Raw genomic sequence first — 19,691 nt, forward strand, 5'->3', positions numbered from 1 at the left:
GCTCAGTAGTTGTGGTGTGCAGGCTCAGTAGTTGTGGCACACAGGCTTAGTTGCTCTGCGGCATGTGGGATCTTCCCAGACCCGGGATTGAACCCATGTCCCCGGCATTGGCAGGCAGATTCTTAACCACTGCACCACCAGGGAAGTCCCTTTCTGGGTGTATTTGAGAAATGAGATTCTTAGCGTGGAAGAAAGGAGATGCAGGTGGAAGAAATAAGAGGTTATGCAAAAGCCCCGTAGCCCTGAATTTGAGTTGAAAGTATCAGTATGAACTTATATGTTTTATCTTTAAGACTAACAGAAAACATTATTCCCTAGCTCTGATCTCTGAAAAGACCTAGGAATAATAATCAATCCTCTAGCAGTGAACACCCTCGGTGCCCAGATCGTAGTCTTGAAATTCCATTTCCCAACAAAAGACTAGGGTTCTATGAAGAAATGTTAATTCCAGGGCTGGGATAAGAAATGAACATGAGGAGCCTATCGTACCAGATGGGAAGGAAGTCCTCAAAGACGGCTAGGATAGTGTCAGAAGGACTCAGAAGTCAACGTGAAGAGGCTCCTTCTGGCCAAAGATGGACACTTTTAGCATCAATAACGGCAAAACTTCAATGGATTGAATACATCAAATATGTTTAATTCCATGAGTTCATAATGATACTAAAACAAATTTAATTGCTCACTTTTGCAGTATGGTCATGAGCAAATTCATTATTTTGAAAATTAATAAAGACATATAATTATCTTTGAGCATTTATCTGTCTTTCCTATACAGGCTGTACTACTGGGTAACCAAATAGTAGATGAAGGGAAGTTTCTCTTTATAGAAGTAATTCAGTTCATAAATGAAGAAGGAATTATAGAATTGGAATATCACCATTTGGCAACTCCTAATTAATTAATGGGTAGTGACACTGGATCAGCAACATCTGCTAATATCACAAATAAAGACAACCAGATATCACATGGCTCCTGTGAAGTATTCTTGCCAAAAATTTCAACCTAAATCTAGATTCAAGTAGCAATTTACAAGAAATACATGGGACAGAAGAAAATATTAAAAGACACCATGGAGATGCAGTCAGTAAAATCTATATTGTGGAAACCTCTATAGGATAAATGATCTAGTTTCCTTACAAATAAATTGCAAGGGAAAAAAGAGGAGGAAACTGGTATTTAAAAGAAACTTAAGGTAGAGAACAAATGTATGGATACAAAGGGGAAAGGGGTGGGGTGAGAGGAATTGGAAGACTGGGATTGACACATATACATTATTGACACTATGTATAAAATAGACAACTGATGGGAACGTTGCTGTATAGCACAGGGAATTCTACCTAATACACTGTGGTAACCTAAATAGGAAGGAAGTCCAAAAGGGAGGAGATATCTGTATGTGTATGGCAGATTCATTTTGTTGGGCAGTGGAGGTTAACACAACATTGTAAAGCAACCATACTCCAATAAAATTTAATAAAAAGAAAAAAACTTAAGAAACATATCACCAATTACTGTGTACAGGACTTATTTATTTAGATCAAGATTCAAACAAACTAAAAAAAATAAAATAAAAATTTTGTGACATTTAAAAACAATTGGAGGGCTTCCCTGGTGGCACAGTGGTTGAGAGTCTGCCTGCCGATGCAGGGGACGTGGGTTCGTGCCCCGGTCCGGGAAGATCCCACAGGCCGCGGAGCGGCTGGGCCCGTGAGCCATGGCTGCTGAGCCTGCGCGTCTGGAGCCTGTGCTCCGCAACGGGAGAGGCCCCAACGGTGAGAGGCCCGCATACCGCAAAACAAACAAACAAACAAACAAACAAAAAATTGGAAATTTGAAAAGTGGCTGAATATTTGATGACATTAACATTATTGTTAATTGCTTTTAGGTGTGATGTTATGGTGGTTATGTTTTTTTCCAAGAATCCTTATCTTTTAGAAATATACACAGAAATAGTTACATATAAAATGTGATATCTGAGATTTGCTTCAGAATAATAGAGGAGGGGCAGGATGTGGGTGGGGATGGAGAAAGAACAAGTTTAGCCATGAGTTGACAATGACTGCAGGTGGGTGATGGGGACATGAGAGTTCATTCTTCTATTCTACTTTTGGATATGTTTGAGATTTTCCACAATTAAATGTTTAAAAACATAAATACAAAGCAATGAAGCCGAAAAGAATGATCCCTGCAGCAGCCTGGGAAAGATGGACTGGAGGGAATATTTAGGGGCGCTGATTTTCCTCTACCCTCTTCTCAAGACCCTTTTGCATCTCTTCTATTCCCATGCCTCATATTCCGTAACATCTTACAGAAAAACCCGAATGAACTTTTTGGCCAACCCAATAGAACAAGAGAATGGGTGATTGTACATCAACCTCACAAGAGAAGACCTGGTTAGGCCTGCCCCCAATATTTGCAGGGCTCAAGATAAGAGTACAAATGTTAAGTCACACACCATGGGACATCTAATAGTAAAAGTTATAAATCAAGCTAACAAATTGCTAAGTAAAATATGTTTTATCCTCTTACCCTGGCAAATATATTTGCCTACAGACCTGGAACACCAGGTTTGAGTTAAAAATTCTTGAATTCTGTGCTGGAACACGGAATCTGGAAAAGGGCTCCCTTTTTTCTCCCACCCCCGGCCCCAGCTTTGTCTCACGTTGTAAAGAACCTTGTGTACACATCCCAGGTCACATGTCCAAGCTCTGTCCACATCCTCTGCCAAAGCTGCCCCTTGGCCATCCTTTGGGTCTAGGGCTGCACACACCAACAGTTCAGTTTACACTTGGGGTACAGAATTGCGAGGAAGAGGCCCTTGAAAGATTTAGGGCCATGTGGGCATGCTATTCCAGAGTCTCAGGGACCTGAAATTTGTTCTAGAAAGGAGACACAGCTCTGTGTGGTTACATCTCCTTGGTTCTGTTGATTCCTTATGCTGTGGAAAAGGGTATGGTTGAGGGAGGGCCATAGTGGGGCTCAGGGTCCACGAGTCCCCAGGGTGACACCAGCGATGGCTGGTGGGAGGATGGGAATTTTATCTCAGATGAAGCAAAATTGGGAGGCCCTTGGAGTTTTCAAAATCCAAATTTAAATACATGACTTTCACCTAAAGGATGATGGAAAGAGGATAATTTCCTTGGCCCCCAGCCCTAACCCCACAGCAAGATGACAAGCCACAGAGAAATCAAGGCATATGGTTAGAGAGGGTGTCCTAGAAGACATCTTAAAGGGACTGATTTATCCTTTAGGATTTAAAACCTGACAGTTTGGAGTAACATTATAAATAATACAATTATTTTGGTTTGATTTGAGGGAAAAATACAAGATCAGTTACACACATCTTACCTTTGAGAAAGTCACAGTGCTTATTGAAATTGAATTCATATCATGCCTCCAAGATGAAACTGGCATACTTTCTAAGACCAGACAGCAGGGGAAGTTGCCCCCCAAAGAGTTGTTGGTATGGCTGGTCAGGTGGTTGTCTCTCAGGCTCATTTGAACAATCTTTGCTTTTCAGCTGCCTAAAGTCCCACCCTCAGTACTCGTTCCCTTGGCATGAGCAGCAATACTGTCAAACAGTAATCAGCATCCAGGCTGTAAAGAACAAAGAGCTTTATGTGGGTCTTAAGAATTGCAATTTGGGGGCTTCCCTGGTGGCGCAGTGGTTAAGAATCCGCCTGCCTAATACAGGGGACACGGGTTCGAGCTCTGGTCCGGGAAGATCCCACATGCCGCAGAGCAACTAAGCCTTTGCGCCACAACTAATGAGCCCACATGCCACAACTACTGAAGCCTGTGTGCCTAGAGCCCGTGCTCCGCAACAAGAGAAGCTACCGCGATGAGAAGCCTGTACACCAAGAGAATTGTAATTTGGGATACACAGATTTGGGTAGAAGGGAAAGAGTGTTCCAGGGAAGAAAAAGAGTCAGGGGTTTATAAAGGCAAAGACTGTATGGTTGTTAAACTTGTCTGGCAGGAATTATGATTGGCTCTGATGCAGGAAAGGAAATATTTCTCCTTAAGGGATAGGCTGTCACGAGTTATTTAGGGTAAGGGTCCAAATGATATCTTGAGTGTCTGGAAGATTGGGCAGATGTTCTGGATGCCTGAGCTGAGACATAAGTGATCAAAGGCCAGATTCCGTCTAGGCTGAGGTGTGCATAAATCACACTCACTCAGTGCCTCCTGGCTCCATTTTAGAGGATTAGCAATACCGACTCCATTTTAATTTTCCTTTCACAGTACATGCCAGACTCTTAAAGCAGCATGCAACTTGTTCTAGGAAGGGAAACCTTTCGGATCCTTATACCTTATTGAGAACAAGTTCAGCAGCTTTTCCCACAGGGAGGGCCGGGGCAGCCAGAGAGACCCTGACCCCTGCATGGAAGGGCTGAAGAATGAGCACAGGACTTTAGAAATGGTACAGATTTCCACCCAAGTTTGTCTTTATAATTTTGCTGAGGGCTCCTATACCATGGGAGGATGTGATACAGAATGTATCACAGACATAAAAGGTCAATACTTCTCCAGGGCTCTTTAAGTAAGGCAGCGCTCTTGAGGCTTGTGTCCTTGGAATCCTGGCTGATGTGGGAGCTGGATGTACAGGACCAAAAGCACAGCAGGCTTCGGGTTGACTAGTACTCTGCCAGGCCCTGCCCAGCCAGTTCCTGCCCTCACAGCCACGGCAGCCTGAACACTGCTGGGAGCTAGAGCTGTTGGGCAGTCAAGGCCTTCGAGGTCGGCCAGGACAGACTGCCTATGCTCCGTTCTCTTGAAGTTTTGGTTCAACTCAAATAGACCTCTGACCACATTTCTGGCCTCTAGGGGGCACGTTTCTCAGTCTCACCGTCTTTTTTAGGGTGAAATTTCTTGAGCCTTGACCACAAGCTTCTAGGAATTTTCTGGATGGGTGGATGATAAACCACAGGCCACTGTGCTTTTGACTCAAACTCTTGGAAGACCTTGGGCCCCAGAGCTGAAGCAGATGAACTTGGCCTGGAACCTGGAGACAGGAGCTTTGCAGGGTTTTTCCTTTGTTTTGTCCTTAGGTATGGACAGGAAGGTTGAGTTACTTAGCCTCATGGTCCATTATCATCTTTGAGTAAGGCCCCTTCCTTGATTTTGAATTAACGAATTCCCTCTTACCCCATAGTTCCCTCCTATGCCCCTCTCCTCTACAGGTAAGCACACTAATGGGCTTAATGCATATCTTATTATTTGCATGTGTTCTTGCATGTATTTTGTGTGAGTATATATTTTTTTAACTCGGAAAATAATTTATTTTTCTTAAAAGTAAGGGGAAATTAGAAGCATTAATACCTTATCAGGACTTTATGCAAATGTAGAATAAGCATGTTATTCCAAATTCAGGGCCCAGGTGATGTGAAAATGAAAAAGAATTGGGGGGACAAAAACACATTGTGAATAACACATAAATTTACATTTCCATTTAGGTATATTGTGCCAAAGTCAGTTTATAGTATTTTGGTACATTTGAAATAGTACTGAATTACTGAGAGTAACCACTGAAATACCTTTCAACTATGTGAAGTATGGAAAATTGCAAAATTAAAAAAAAAATTAACATAGGAGAAATGTTATACTATTGTGCTGTCTTACAAAGTTAGTGTCCAGATTTTGGATGAAAATATGTTCCCCTAGTATCCTAAAAATAAGCAAAGTTTTGAAATCTTTTACACACTGGTATTAGATAGTCGTGTTTATTTTATTCACACAGAGGCAACAGTACAATGCTAAAAATAAGCATGCACCTATGCCTGTATTATTAATGTATGGAAATTGTATTCTGTTATAAAATCTCATCTGGTTTCCTACTTTTTTCACTAAGCACTCTGATTTTAAGATGTATCCACGTTGCTGAGTGTGCCCGCAGCTCATGGGCCACGTTTTACTCATCCACCCCACCCCACCCCCCGCCGGTGGACTCTCAGGCTGCCCCTCCCTCCTCCATCATGGGCACAGGAATAGAATTTCTGGGTCATAGGACTGAGACGGAGGCTTTAGTCTGGAAACCTATTAGCACAGCAAGTGCCAAAACCCCTTTCTTGTGCCTGGAAGAGACGTTTTGGAAGTCTGAAGAGCCACCACGCCTCCCTTCCTCCCTGTAGCACTAGGCTTAACTCCTAAAACTACAGGATTTGAGGTAGGAAAGCTGGATTTGAGGAGCAGCCTTTCTCCCCTCCTCTGCACCAGGAGAAGACATCCCGGGGTCTAGGTGAGAGGCCCAACATCGCCAAAGATTTTGCTGGCAAGCCCTGAATGCTGAGCTGGCCCCTCCTGCACAGCTCAAGGTAGGGGGACAGCCTGCCCTCACCCCAAGGCTGGGAAGTGACTGGGGCCAGGCCCGGGCAGGCAGAAGACCTGAGTAGGAGCACCCTGGGATCAGGTGGCACCCCTGCACCTGCCCCCGCCCCCGGGCGAGTCTTTGGGGAGCAGCTTCTCTAACTATTGGACTGAAGCCATAGCCCAAGAAGCTCAGGCTCCTGGCACTAAACAAAATTCAGAAACACCCAGATTGACTCCAGCAAGAAGCTCTTCCAGCCCTAAGATGGGGCCTATGGGCTCTTGCTGATTTGCACTGCCTGACCCCGCCAGCCTTCGGGGGGCGCTGTTCCTCCAACATCAGAGGTTCTGAGCCAGAACCAAGGGCAGCTCTCAGGTGACAGCTCAGTGGTGCCTCACATTGATGGTAAAGACCTCTCAGACAAAGGCTTGGGGAGAATGAAGAGAAATTGTCAGGCAGAAACCTGACAACTAGCACCGCCCTTTCCTCCTTGCTCCAGGAGACCCTCCTATTCATCCATATGCTTCCAAATGCAGATCAGAAGAGGCTGAGCCCTCCTTCCACACTGCCCTGTCCTGCAGTTCCATTTCCTGCCTCCTCTCCTCCATAGCAGGAGAGCAGGGACCTTCCCCGGCAGGACCCGAGGATGGCCTTCTCCAGGAGGACAAAACCACAACTTCTGTGTACGACAGACACACAGCAAATAGTAGGAAGACGGTGTAGGGGAGGACTTTGCTTGGCCCTCTGGAGCCTTGTCCCATGGGAATGACTTTCAGTTAAGGACAGCCTGGGGCAAGGCCAGTGAGACTGGGGGTGGGAGAGTGGGGAGGTGAGTAGGAGCCCATGGGGTGTGAGCCCCTCTGGGGCAGCCTAGGGTGGGAGTGGGTGGCAGACTCATAGGAAATAAGTATGGTCCCTGCCTGGAGAAAGGGCACTCGCTATGAGGGTAACAACCATTTGTGCCACAACTAGTCTCTAAGCATCTCTTATGTGTCAGGCACTGGGCTAGTTGCAGGATGCTGCTGTGAACAAGAGCTGTGTGGGTCCAGTGATCTGGAGCTGACACTGGAGAGCAGAGGAGTCAAACCAACCGTAAGTAAGCAAATGCATAATTCTAAACAGCAATGCGGACAATGAGGGAAGTTGGGAGCGTGTTGAGATGGAGAATAATGGGGAGGAGGGAGCTACTGTAGATGTGCTGATCAGGAAAGGAGGCACAGAGGCTGAAGCAGTGATTATGGAGGGTTTCCCCTGCCCAGGATCCCTTTCCCTCTTCTTGTACAGCCCTCTCAGTTCCCTTCTCTACTCTTGATCCACAAGGGCTCCTGGAGAGGACATGTGACCCAGATCTGGCCAATCAGGGCAGCCCATCCCACACTGGCCACAGGGATTGGTTCAGAGATGGACCCATGACCCAAATCAGGCAAAGGAGAGTCAGGCTGGAAACTTTGGCTGGACCATTGGATAAGAAGCTGTCTCTTTTCGTCGGAGGATGCTAAACAAGGATATAAGCCTTGAACAGCCATGGGTGGCCACATAGTAAGAGCCTGCCTGAGAATAGAGCCAACCCCAAGGAAAGCAGAGCTGAGAATCGGTGACGGAGGGAGAGAGAGATCTGTTGACCAAGCCCTAATGCTACTTTTGATTATCTGAATCTGCAGGAGGGAAGAGGAAAAGAAACATCAGCATTCCCCAGAACTCTCTTCAAAATCATCATCTTCACCAGTCTTCTCTCTGCCCTCAACTCTATAAGAAGCTGGAGGCAGGTAGTGGGCAGCAGTGCAGGGTCTGTTTGGAGCCCCCTTTTGGCAGGTCCTGCAAACACAGGTAGTTTCCTAATGTCTTTTCTCATCTTCACCTTTGGACATCAGCCAAAACTCTGAGAGAGCAGAAAAGCCCCATTTTTAACATCCTGTTACATGAGTATTGTTGGCTCATTTCTATAAATGAAGAAAATGAGGCTCAGAGAGTTTGAGTAACTTGCCAAGAACACAGAGCTGGTCAGGGACAGAGCTGAATTCACGCCCTAGTTTGTCTGACTTCAAATCTTCCTCCCCCTTTCTACTACTCCAGTCTAAGGTGTAGTATGGCCCGGCAGGCAGGTGGCCCCTAGCATTGTGGCTATAGGCAGCCTGACCTGGGATTCAGGGACATTTAACTCCAGCTCTGGCAGGCTGTGGGCAGGGCAGTCCCACATCCAGAGAAAGTGACATCTATGGGGTCTGGAAAGTACAGCTCACAGTCTAGGGTTACCGCCATTGTCTGAGTGCCCACTGTGTGTTACTGTGTTTCATCCAGATAAGAAACTGACTACCAGCCAGAGCTGATGAGACCTACTGCTGGATACCTTCTTATCCTCCTTTCCTGAGTCAAGACTGACCCCTGTGGTGGCGTGAGTCTGAGGCTGGCCAGCAGGGAACCCCAGCTGTTAGGAGCAGAGGAAGGCAGTGTCAGAGCCAGGCCCACACACCTTTCTCCCACATCCATCCCATCCCAGACCTGGCCCAGCCTCCTCATGTCTCTCCAGACTCCTCCCCTGCCTCTCTGCCTCCAGCCTCAGCCCTCACCCTTATCCACCAGAGCTGCCATTGTTTGCCTGATTGTTCACCATCTTGTTGCCAAATGAATGGTCCAAAAGCACGTTTTATAACGGCAACCTTTATCTACAGAAGATCTTTGAAACTTCTTGGCCTGGCATTTAAAGTGGTTCAAAATGTGGACTTACTGAACTTTTTCAACTTTGTTTCTCCTTTCTTTCAGATGCATACCCTGCATGTGTGTCAAACTGTGTGTGCTATTCCTACTGCCACTCCTTGGCTCAGGTGATTTCTGCCATCCCTGCCCTCCCCTCTCCATTGTTAATATTGACAATTCACTCCTTCAGTCCGTCCACCTTTCCTTCGACAGGTATTCCAGGAGTCTCGCTCTGCTCCTGACATCCCGGGCAGCTTCACCGACCCGCAACTCTGACACCTCATCCCTTGTATTGTGATCTCATTAACCCGCTCGTATTAACCTCCTGCATGAGACATCCTTCTTCCCCTGCTCCACTCAACTGCAAATCCTTCAAGGGCAGAGACCCTTCAAGGGTCTCGCCCATTTTGCAGCTCCTGTGACAGGGGTTAATAAATGTGTGTTGCTTGAATGGGACAAACACAGGCTCTGGTAGGAAAGCACTAAAAACACTGGCTTGAGAGGCTAGAGCTTAGTCCCAGCTCTGCCACTTCCTAGTGTGGCTTGAGGAGAGCTACTGTCCTTCTCTGGGCCTCGGGATGCCCATCTGTAAAATGGGACTACCATCCTGCCCTGACCACCTTACTAGGCTGGGGTGGGTGGGAGACTATGCAGGTGTCAGCTGTTATTACGATAGTTTCTCCCATAGTCAGGGTGTGTGTTGAGGGTAGAGGGAGATGATTGTGTTTCTTGGAGCCCTTTAGCCATAAGAGCTGAGTTGAGCAAAGACAGCAGGAGGCCCCTCCCAGGACCCTCAGATGCCAGCTCAGGGGGTTACGGCAGGGGAAATGACCAGTCACTTGGTGCACATGTGTCTTTCTGAGGCATGGATGCTCCAGGGCTCTCTGCCAGTATCCTGAGAGGGGGGCAGGCAGGAGCTCTTCTCCAGCCCCAGACTGCCTGTGAAGAGTTAGTGGGCATGACCTCACTTGGCCTGCTTGCAGTCCTATGGTCCTCAAGGTTCCAGACTGCCTCCAGTGACCTGGGGTGGGGTGTGCAAAGGAAAGGGGGGTTTGAGTCGGGGCGTTTTATCATCATGGGCTATCTGTCCAGAGGGGAAGCCGAGGTTCACACTGGAGAAGGGACTCGCTGAGGTCACTTTTACAGTCCTGGTGTGGATTTTGGAGACAGAGACGATTGAATCCCAGCTCTGCCACTTACTCCTGTAAGAGCTGGAGCAAATTAAAACCCTGAGTCTCAGGTTCCGTAAATGTTAATGGGGGCTTACAATTCTAATGTTGTAGAGCTATGAGGATCGGAGGGAATGATGTGTATAAGGTGTCCATTCCCGGTGGCAGCTCAGGCATCTGGCTCCATTCCCCAGGGTGATGGGGATGCTCCCTCCTGGACATCCTGCACTGCTCTGGGTAAATACCTCCCCGTTTCTCAGGTGACACGGCTGTCAAAGGTTTTAGGAGAGAATCAGGTCAGCTTTGGACCCAGGACAGGAGGTGGCAGGTCTAAGATTCTGCCAGTCAGGAGACTGATTCTGAGGAAGTGAGCGGCTTAGGGCCTGGGACACCCTTCCCACCACTTCCTTTCCTTCATTTGCTCATTCATTCCGCAGATATGGATTGACTGTGCACTCAGGAACAGATTCTGTCCTGGCTGCTGCTCCATCAGGGAGAAAGAAGATCCAGATGCTCCCCACCCAAAATGCTTGTGTTCCAGTGGGGAGAGAGACAAAGCAAGGAGACACAATGAGAGTGGGATTGCTATGGGAGTTATGTGCACAAGGCAGGGGATACCGAGGTAGTGGAGCTGCGGAAGACTCGCACTTCCTTTTTTTCTCATTTTAATTGCAGAGCACATTTTCGTGGTTGAGATCGAGCTCTATAATTTTATAACCTGCTATTTTCATTTGGCATTATGTCATAAATATTTCCTCCCTGTGATTATTGAACTCTTTATTTTTTATTGTTTTTAATTAATTTATTTTATTTATTTAGTTTTGGCTGCATTGGGTCTTCATTGCTGTGCGCGGGCTTTCTCTAGTTGCATCGAGCGGGGGCTACTCTTCGTTGCGGTGTGCGGGCTTCTCATTGTGGTGGCTTCTCTTGTTGCAGAGAGCAGGTTCAGTAGCTGTGGCACCCGGGCTTAGTTGCTTCGTGGCATGTGGGAGCTTCCCAGACCAGGGCTCGAACCCATGTTCCCTGCCCTGGTAGGAGGATGCTTAACCACTGCACCACCAGGGAAGCCCCAATTGAACTCTTTATAAATATTTTCAATGGCTGCAGTGTATTTTCAGTAGAGCAATGCCGTAATTTAATTAGGCTTGGACATGTAGATTGTTCTGGGTTGTTTTTTTTTTCCTATGATAAATAGTACTGTTACAAACATCTTTGTACATAAATTATTTCCTGTGTGTCTTGTTATTTCCTGGGGGTAGATTTCTAGTCATGGAATTCCTGGACATGGCATATCAAATTTTAAAAATCCCTCAGTAATTCCTTGGTACCTACTGCCAAATGTCTTTCTGAATCGGTTTTTCGGGTGCACCCTAGAGCAACTGTGGTACTGTTTGGACTTAAGTCTGTATAGAGGTACGAGATTATTGTAGGAAGATAGGTTGGGGTGGGGGTTTGAACCATACAGACTTGGGGGTTCCAGTCCCAGCCCCTTCACTTACTCATCCCATAGCCCTGGTCACGTCGGTTCTCCCATGACATGTGTGATAACACTATCCTTGACCAGTTTTCTGCAGATGAGAGATGGCAAATGTGAAGCACACAGCTCAGTGCCTGGCACACAATAGGAGCACAGTAACTGGTTAATGCTATGGAATGACAGCATCCTGGTCGGGCCTGGGGTGAAGTCATGCCCTCTGGAAGCTGAGGCTGCAGGGTGAGGCCTCAGCTCCAGCCTCGGCTGGCCGAGGCCCAGGTGCCCCTACACTGACCAGGCCAGGGCCCCCAGGAGCACTGCAGGCAGCAGGGCAGAAGGCAAAGGCCAAGACTGGAGGCTAGAGAAAGTGAACCAAGGGCTCTGGGGCCAAAACAGAGGGAGGAAGTGATTTCCAGGCTGACTGAGGAGGAGAACTGGGAAGGAGAGGGAAGAGCGATGGGTAGAGGTCTCAGGGGCCACAGGAAAAGGCAGGACCAAGGTTATGAGAGCCAAAGGGAAGGGCTGGTCCAATGCCGGGATGTAAGGTGAATCCAGGTACCAACCAGGTCCCCAGAGGCTGGCCCAAGGGCAGGGGTGGGCACCAGGGGGCTCTGACAGGCTGTCCAGCACCTGATTCTATAACTAGCTCACTGAGTGCCCCGGACAAGAACCTGACCCTTGCCGGGCACTGACGCACCCATCTGCAGAAGTCTCTGGTGTCCTTCTGTCTCTGACATCCTCTGGCCTGGCAATGCCCTGAAGAGATGAATGACTTCCCATCTGGCCCTCTGAGTAAGTTTAAATACCTACCAAACAGTTTTTCTGCTGCAGACAGGAGACAGAACTGCCGTGGGTCTCTTGGATCAGTGGGAAGACTTTTCTGAAGGATTATTGGAAAGGGGAAGGGCAGAGGTCAGAGGGAAAGGGCTTGCTTAGAGAGAGTGACCACAGCCAGAGCAGAGTGGACAGGTAAGCCCCAAGGCAGGCTCGAGGAGAATTAGAAAACGTTGTCTGCTTTGGTGGATGAAGTCCCATGTTCATACTGCTTGGCTAGAGAAACCAGCTCTGGTTTTCAGCCCTCACTCATCCCCTTGGCTTGATACTCTGTGTTTCAGGTTGAGTTCTGCAAGAGCAGACACTGAGGCAGAGTTTGGAGCATGTGGTGTGTATTAGAGACTCACACCTATGAAAGGAAGGGGGAGAAAGCAGGACTGCGCAGAGAGAAGTCAACCTGTGTTCTAGGCTCAATCAAGTCTCAGCAAACCCAGCACCAGGTCATCTGAGTTGTCCAGCGTCAGATCTAAATGGAGGGGCCTCTATCCTCTTGTCTCCATCAGTCACAAGATTTGAGCTGCCCCAGGATAGGTGTGATCTCAGGTAAGGCGGCCCCCTGCAGCTGAGATGAGCTCGGAAGGAATTGACAGCTGGAGGTTGTGTGCTGAGCACTCTCCCTCCCTTCACTCTCCTTGAAGGGGGATCTGGGCAGCACAGCTTCATGTCTTTCACAACTTGGGCAGTGAACCACCTGCTCAACTGTACATGGCAGCCCTGTGGGAGAGAAATTTTAGAGGACACAAACCTGTGCCTTCTCTAGATGCTTTGAAAAGTGTGAAAGAGGAAAAGAAAATCAAATAACAGATCATTGTCTTTGTACTAAGGGAGTCCCTGTCAGGAGAGTCACATCCTCTGAGCAGGCTGGTTCCTGATTTTCTGGCCTGGAAGTTTTGAAATGTCCGGTTGTCTTATCTCACCACTTCCTGCCCTCCCCCTGCACTAGCTCCTGGGCCTCATAATATGCTTTCTGCTGGGAAAGTGTGTCAGATCATTCTTCCATTTCTCTCCTTTTCCCCTTTCTGTGTGATTTGGCCACAAGTTCTTGACATCAGGGAGTGACGAGGCAGCCCTAGAAAGAGACGTGACCTTCACAGGAAGAAGGGAGATGGAACCCTCTGGCTCCAAGGTCTTCAGTGACCCCTTAGTGCTCTTAGTTTGAAGTCCAAACTCTCAACATGGCATGTAACGCCTGCATGAGCTGGCCCTGCCTCTTCCCAGCCTGGCACAGAGCATCACTGAATGAATGGAATTGTTTATTTTTATTAATAGTGATGATGAAGAAGAAGATGATGATGATAAAAGAACTCATGTTTCTCTAGGCTCCATCAAACCATGGGCACTCCTCGGGGCTCAGATCAGCAATGACCTAAAAATTCTTGGCTCACCTGCTCATACAAAATTCTGACTCTCTCCTTAAAATCTATTCCAACCATTTCTGGGAGGCAAGAGGTAAAGAGCAATGAGTTAAGAGCAAAAACTTTGGACTCACCATTGGAAGGAACCAGGATCCTTGGAGAAAGCTTGATTCCAGAGCTGGAGACAGGTAATATATAAGATGAGCTTGAAAAATCTCGTGCCAGAAAGTAAGGAAGTGCTAAAAAACTAATAGTGCCACATCAAAAGGAAACAGAAGCCACCCTAAAGGGGCTCACACTGGCCAATCTGGGACAGTTTGAGCATCAAAATAAATAATAATAACAACAGATTATAACCCATTGAAAGAGAAATTCTCGAGTCCTCATTAATATAAGTAAATGAATAAATAAATGAGGAAAAGGGAACATTCTTCTGTTCAGTAAGATGTCAACTAATACACATAGATGGAAGGGTGGAGTTGGGTGACATCAATGAATGTCAAAACTAGTGGTTGTGGGGCTTCCCTGGTGGCGCAGTGGTTGAGAGTCCACCTGCCGATGCAGGGGACACGGGTTCATGCCCCGGTCCGGGAAGATCCCACATGCCGCGGAGCGGCTGGGCCCGTGAGCCATGGCTGCTGAGCCTGCGCGTCCGGAGCCTGTGCTCCACAACAGGAGAGGCCACAGCAGTGAGAGGCCCGTGTACTGCAAAAAAAAAAAAACAAAAAAAACTAGTGGGTGAAAGTGTGATGAGGAACAGGATACATATATTTACATAGCCTCAAAGAATTTTCCTATAAAATACTTATTAATCACAAAGGGGAAAACAGTAACTCTATGGTGAAGAAAACTGGTGGACACCACTGAAATCAAGTGACCAAAGTTAACATCACCAACAATGGGAAAAGTTGACATCATGTGCCTCCTGATATGATGCACTAAGAAGAACACAGAAGCACGTATGTGGTGTTCCTACCAAAAGAGCATGATCTGAATCTAATCATGAGGGAAGAACCAGACACAAATCCAAATGTTGAGACATTCTTTTTTTTTAAATTAATTTATTTACGTATTTATTTTTGACCATGTTGGGTCTTCATTGCTGCACACAGGCTTTCTCTAGTTGCAGCGAGTGGGGGCTACTCTTCGTTGTGGTGCGTGGGCTCTTCTCACTGCAGTGGCTTCTCTTGTTGCAGAGCATGGGCTCTAGGAGTGCAGGCTTCAGTAGTTGTGGCACAAAGACTCAGCAGTTGTGGCTCACGGGCTCTAGAGTGCAGGCTCAGTAGTTGTGGCGCACAGGCTTAGTTGCTCCGTGGCATGTGGGAACTTCCCGGACCAGGGCTCGAACCCGTGTCCGCTGCAGTGGCAGGCAGATTCTTAACCACTGTGACAGCAGGGAAGTCCCAAAATGTTGAGACATTCTACAAAAGGACCAGCCCGCTGCTTTCCAAAGTGTCAATGTCATGAATATCAAGGGAAAATAGAGGAACCGTCAGAGACTGAAGGAGACCAGGAGGGAAGAATAGACTTAAGGGACATTACAATTGATGGAATTAAATTTGAATGAGAAGTGCAGACTAGACAAGAGCATTGTATCAGTGTTAAATTGTGCTGTGGTTATGTAAGAGAATGTCCTTGTTCTCAGGAAATATACACTAAAGAATTTAGGGGTGAAGAGTTCCATGTCTCCAGCTTACTCAGATAATATATACTATATTATTAAGCATATATAATTAATTAATATGCATATGTAAGTATATAGAGAGACATAATAATAAAGCAATTGGGTAAAATTTAAATAATCTGCTGAATCTGGGGAAAGAGGACAAGAGTTCTTTGTACTCTTTACTTTTAAAATTATATCAAAATTAAAATGTAAAAATTTAAAAAACCAAACCAAAACATGAGAAAATGTGCCTTTTACTGACCACCGTAGAAGAGTGCTGGTGAGGGCAGGGCTTAGGAAGGAACCAGGAAGATGGGCACCTGCACCCCAGGAATGTGGGGTCTCACCGTCTGGTGAGAGTCTACTGTCATGCCGTCCATGATGCTCAGGCTACCAGTCACTCCTCGGCTTTGTTCTGCTGTTTGAAGTCCTGGGAATGAGGCTTTTCCAGTCGATCCTGAGAGGACAGGGCCTCAGCAGCAACAATGCCAGGTCTTTGGGTGCACCATCATGGTGGGCTGAAAGCCTGCTCTGCGCGGGATCTGAGCTAGATGTCTTTTCATGTTCTCAAGCACTGGGCTAGGCACGTAGGAAACATCTTATTTAAATTTTAGAGCAACCCTATTAAATACACAGACTTATCATCCCTGTGTTCCAGATGAGGAACTCAGTCTCGGTGAGGTCAGGCTGGAGCCGGGATTCAAGCCCCGTTCTTCGGACTCCCAGTCTAGTGCTCTCCCTGCCCCCCACCGCCCCCCACCGCCCCCCACCCCCCGGCTGGACGTGCCTGGAACCCTCCTGCTTCCGCACTTCGGCCCATGCTGTCTCCTTTGCCTGCATCCGTGCTCCCCTCCCCATTTCTCAACTTAGTGATTTTCTGGCCCAGCCAAGACTGAAGTCCAGGTCTCCTACCTCTGAACCCCAGGTTCTCAGTGATAATTAAACACCAGCTGTACCACAATCAAGCTTTGCCTTACTGTGAACAAGTCATTTTCTGACTAAATTAAGACCAGCCCCACTGAGGAGAGGATGACGAAAAACTGTTTTGTTGCTCTTTTTTGAGACAGAAAAGAGCTATGATGGAAAACACAAAACAAAGCAGGCTGGAAAGGACGGGGGCAGGTGTTGGCGTGGGAGATTGTTACACCCTGCCTTCCCTGTTAGAATCAGGTCAGTTGTCTGTCCCACTGAGCCTCAGTTTCCCCATCTGTAAAATGAAGTGGTAAGAGGATAGAAGGAGTTCCCATCCAAGTGTGTATGTCTGACTCACGGACTGTGACTAGAAACTAGGCGGAGTCCGTGTCCCCCACCCAGTCAGTCGGTCTAAGTTGGGGCCTGGCCTTATGTTTTCTAACAAAGTCCCACAGGGCTTCTGATAGGCACCCTTCCTCCATTTGAGAACCTCCAGAGCGTCTCTGCGGGCCCTTCCACCACTGCAGTCCTCCACCCTCTGACCAGTGAGCAGTGGTGGTGGTTCTCAGCCCTCACTGAAGGAACCCTTCCCCCATGTCTACCAGGCTGGGTAGGGGGTCCTGATTACTCTGCTGGCTGCCCACTGGCCACTTTGCACTTCTTTGATGTCTTTTAAGGATCCTGGCCAACAACACCCAGCTTCTGAAGACCAACGATGATTGGAAACTCAGAGTCACACCCTGGTGGCTGCACATTAGTAAATCTGAAAGCTCCTTGTCAACTCAGAAAAACTGTGTGAGCAGGAAGAAGCTTTATTTTTTGCAACTGCTTTCCTGGGGCAAACTGAAAAACAGAATCTATATCACATCCTGAGGGCCAAGAGCCACACCCTCGGCCCCCTCCGAAGATCTGGGGCCAGGATGTGTCCAGGCGGCAGACATACTTTCTGGGAGCCCTGGCTCCCATCCCGCATGGCCCCTTGTCCCCGTATTTCCTCCTCTGCTACTGACTTCCCTTCTCTCCCCTCCCTCCTCATCATGCTTCTGCTCCAGACCCTGCCCTGGCCCCTCACCTCCAGCCCCACACTCTAGGAAGGAAAGACTCCGCTTAGGATGGAACTCTGACGAGTTAACTGAACTCTCTGAGCCTCAGTTTCCTTATCTGTTGGATTAGGTGAGACCTCAGGCATGTGACGGGCTTAGCACAGGGCCCTGGGCAGTGAGACCCCAGCAGGCTTACTCCTGTCATCCTGGAACTACCTTGTTGCCTGGTCTCACCAGTGAGTTTCTTCTGGTTAATCAGGCCCCAGCTCCCCTCCTGAGGGAGGACTTCCCAGGCAGAGCCCCTCTCTCCTTGCACCCACTGCTGTCCTGCCTTTTGGCACATTTCCCCACTTGGGCTGCCTCCCCCCCGAGACAGGCAGGAGCCCTGCCTTGCTTGTTTCCAGGCCTCCAGACAAGAAGGCTCAATAAATGCTGGTGGTGCTCTGCTGCGGAGCTTGTTCTATTCTGGGCCAGGGTAACTGCGGTCGAGAGTGGGAGCCCCAGCCCAGTGGACCTGGCCACCTGGAGGGACCCTTCAGGCATTTCCCCCAGGAACAGTGGACCACAGTAGCTGGGTGCAGGAACATTCCAGTTCAACCATGGGGTAGGTGGGGTGGGAGGGCACCCCACAGCCATGCCAGCATCATGGCAGTGCACTCTGTTCCTCCAGAAAGGAAGGAGATACGTGTCACCTGGCCTGCCTAGAGAATGGCAGATATTATCAAGACAGCATGTTAGCAATGAAAGGGCCAAAACAAATGTCCCTTGGACCCGTGGTGATGCTGTATCCAAATGAAATTCGTGGTAAGGGCCTTCTGGATTCCTAATGTCACCAAGGAGCTTTGAAATGCTCTTTTTCTACAGCCCCTTCCCCTTTCCAGAAGGCTCCAAGCTATTGCTTAAGATTTTTCCTGTATGAGATGAGGTTGAAGGGTAACCTGGGGCCAGATCATGCAGGCCATGTAAGGACAATGACCATTGTTCTAAGATCAATGGGAAATCATAACAAGGTGACAACGGGAAGGTGATGATCAGATTTGGGTCTGAAAATGTCACCCTGCTGTGTGGAGAACTGACCGTAGTGAGCACGGTTGGCTACAGGGATGTGCATCTTGAAATTCTTAATAATGTTATCTTTGGATTTGTATTTTTAAGTGAAGTCTGATGGGACAATGAAGCATGGGTTCAGGGCTTGGAGCCTCGGCTCATGCGTGGTCCTGTCTCCTACTACCTCCCCTGATGGGTTCTCGGCTTTCCCCTCCCCACTCCTGCCTAGCAACCACTGCCACCCTCTGCCCCCAGCAGGAACCTGGTGCAGGTGTGGGGAGGCTCAGGGTTGACTGGTGGCATCTCAGGCTGGGGCACTGCAGTGGTTGTCCCTGTGCTGTGCTGACAGCACCATGGCGCATTCAGCAGGTGACTCAGGACGGTGGGTCTCCTGCTCACTTCTGCTCCAGGTATCTAGGGCATCCTGGCATGAGTTTGCAATATTCTTGGGGATCACCCTCCACCATGGGAAAGGGAGATGCCTGCCTTGACTTCTCTGCCCGCCCCCCCACCAACCCCTGCCGCTGGGGAATGCAGTCTGGTGACTGGCAGGATGGGAAACGCAGCAGCTTGGGTCTCCTACAGAAGTGAGTCAAGAGATGGAGGGTGCTTGTCCTTCACGTATTCCTATGCCCAAGGGAGTGTAACATTAAATAGCAAGTGAAGCACCAGGACAGGTTGAGAGAACATGGGAAAGGAAAAGACTTTATATTTTAGGACCTTTAATGGCAATTTTTCCCTTACCTTTTTAATAATAGGCCCCATACTTTCATTTTGCACTGATGCTGCAAATTACATAGCTGGTCCTGATAGAGAGCATTCAATGAGATCAAGCATGTAAAATACATGCAGGCCCTGCAGGCAGTAATACTCCCTTAGTGCTGGCTAGTATTATTGTTTTTGTTGTTTCTTTGGCTCAAAAGGATGGATGAAGTGGCTTCAGGAGCCGAACCCCGCCAGAGGGCTTGCTGTGGCAATCAACGTTGTAATAACTGAGTTTGCATTTTATTCTCAATCCTCAGACCTACCACCTCTTAAATTCTTCAAGTAGATGTGTTCAAATGTCATGCAAAACAGGATGGGGATCTGCCTGCATGGGGGGACTCCCCCTTTAAAAAAAGGAGCAAAGCTTGCCTCAAGCACAGCTGCCCAGACCTCAAGGCAAATTGTGTTTTGACGCAATAGTGATA

General features: G+C 47.9%; 1 protein-coding gene across 1 annotated transcript in view; it reads left to right on the top strand.

Moving 5' to 3' along the window:
- Positions 1-19,691, top strand: part of PSTPIP1 (proline-serine-threonine phosphatase interacting protein 1) — a 70,873-nt gene that overhangs the window by 5,861 nt on the left and 45,321 nt on the right. The window contains 6 exon segments of the mRNA XM_060096105.1: positions 4,286-4,423; positions 6,619-6,712; positions 6,807-7,013; positions 7,305-7,399; positions 16,158-16,402; positions 17,089-17,206. Of these exon segments, the coding sequence (XP_059952088.1) occupies positions 4,286-4,423; positions 6,619-6,712; positions 6,807-7,013; positions 7,305-7,399; positions 16,158-16,402; positions 17,089-17,206 (897 nt within the window).

Source organism: Mesoplodon densirostris, chromosome 4 (assembly GCF_025265405.1).
Source record: "Mesoplodon densirostris isolate mMesDen1 chromosome 4, mMesDen1 primary haplotype, whole genome shotgun sequence".
In the NCBI taxonomy this organism is placed as follows: domain Eukaryota; kingdom Metazoa; phylum Chordata; class Mammalia; order Artiodactyla; family Ziphiidae; genus Mesoplodon; species Mesoplodon densirostris.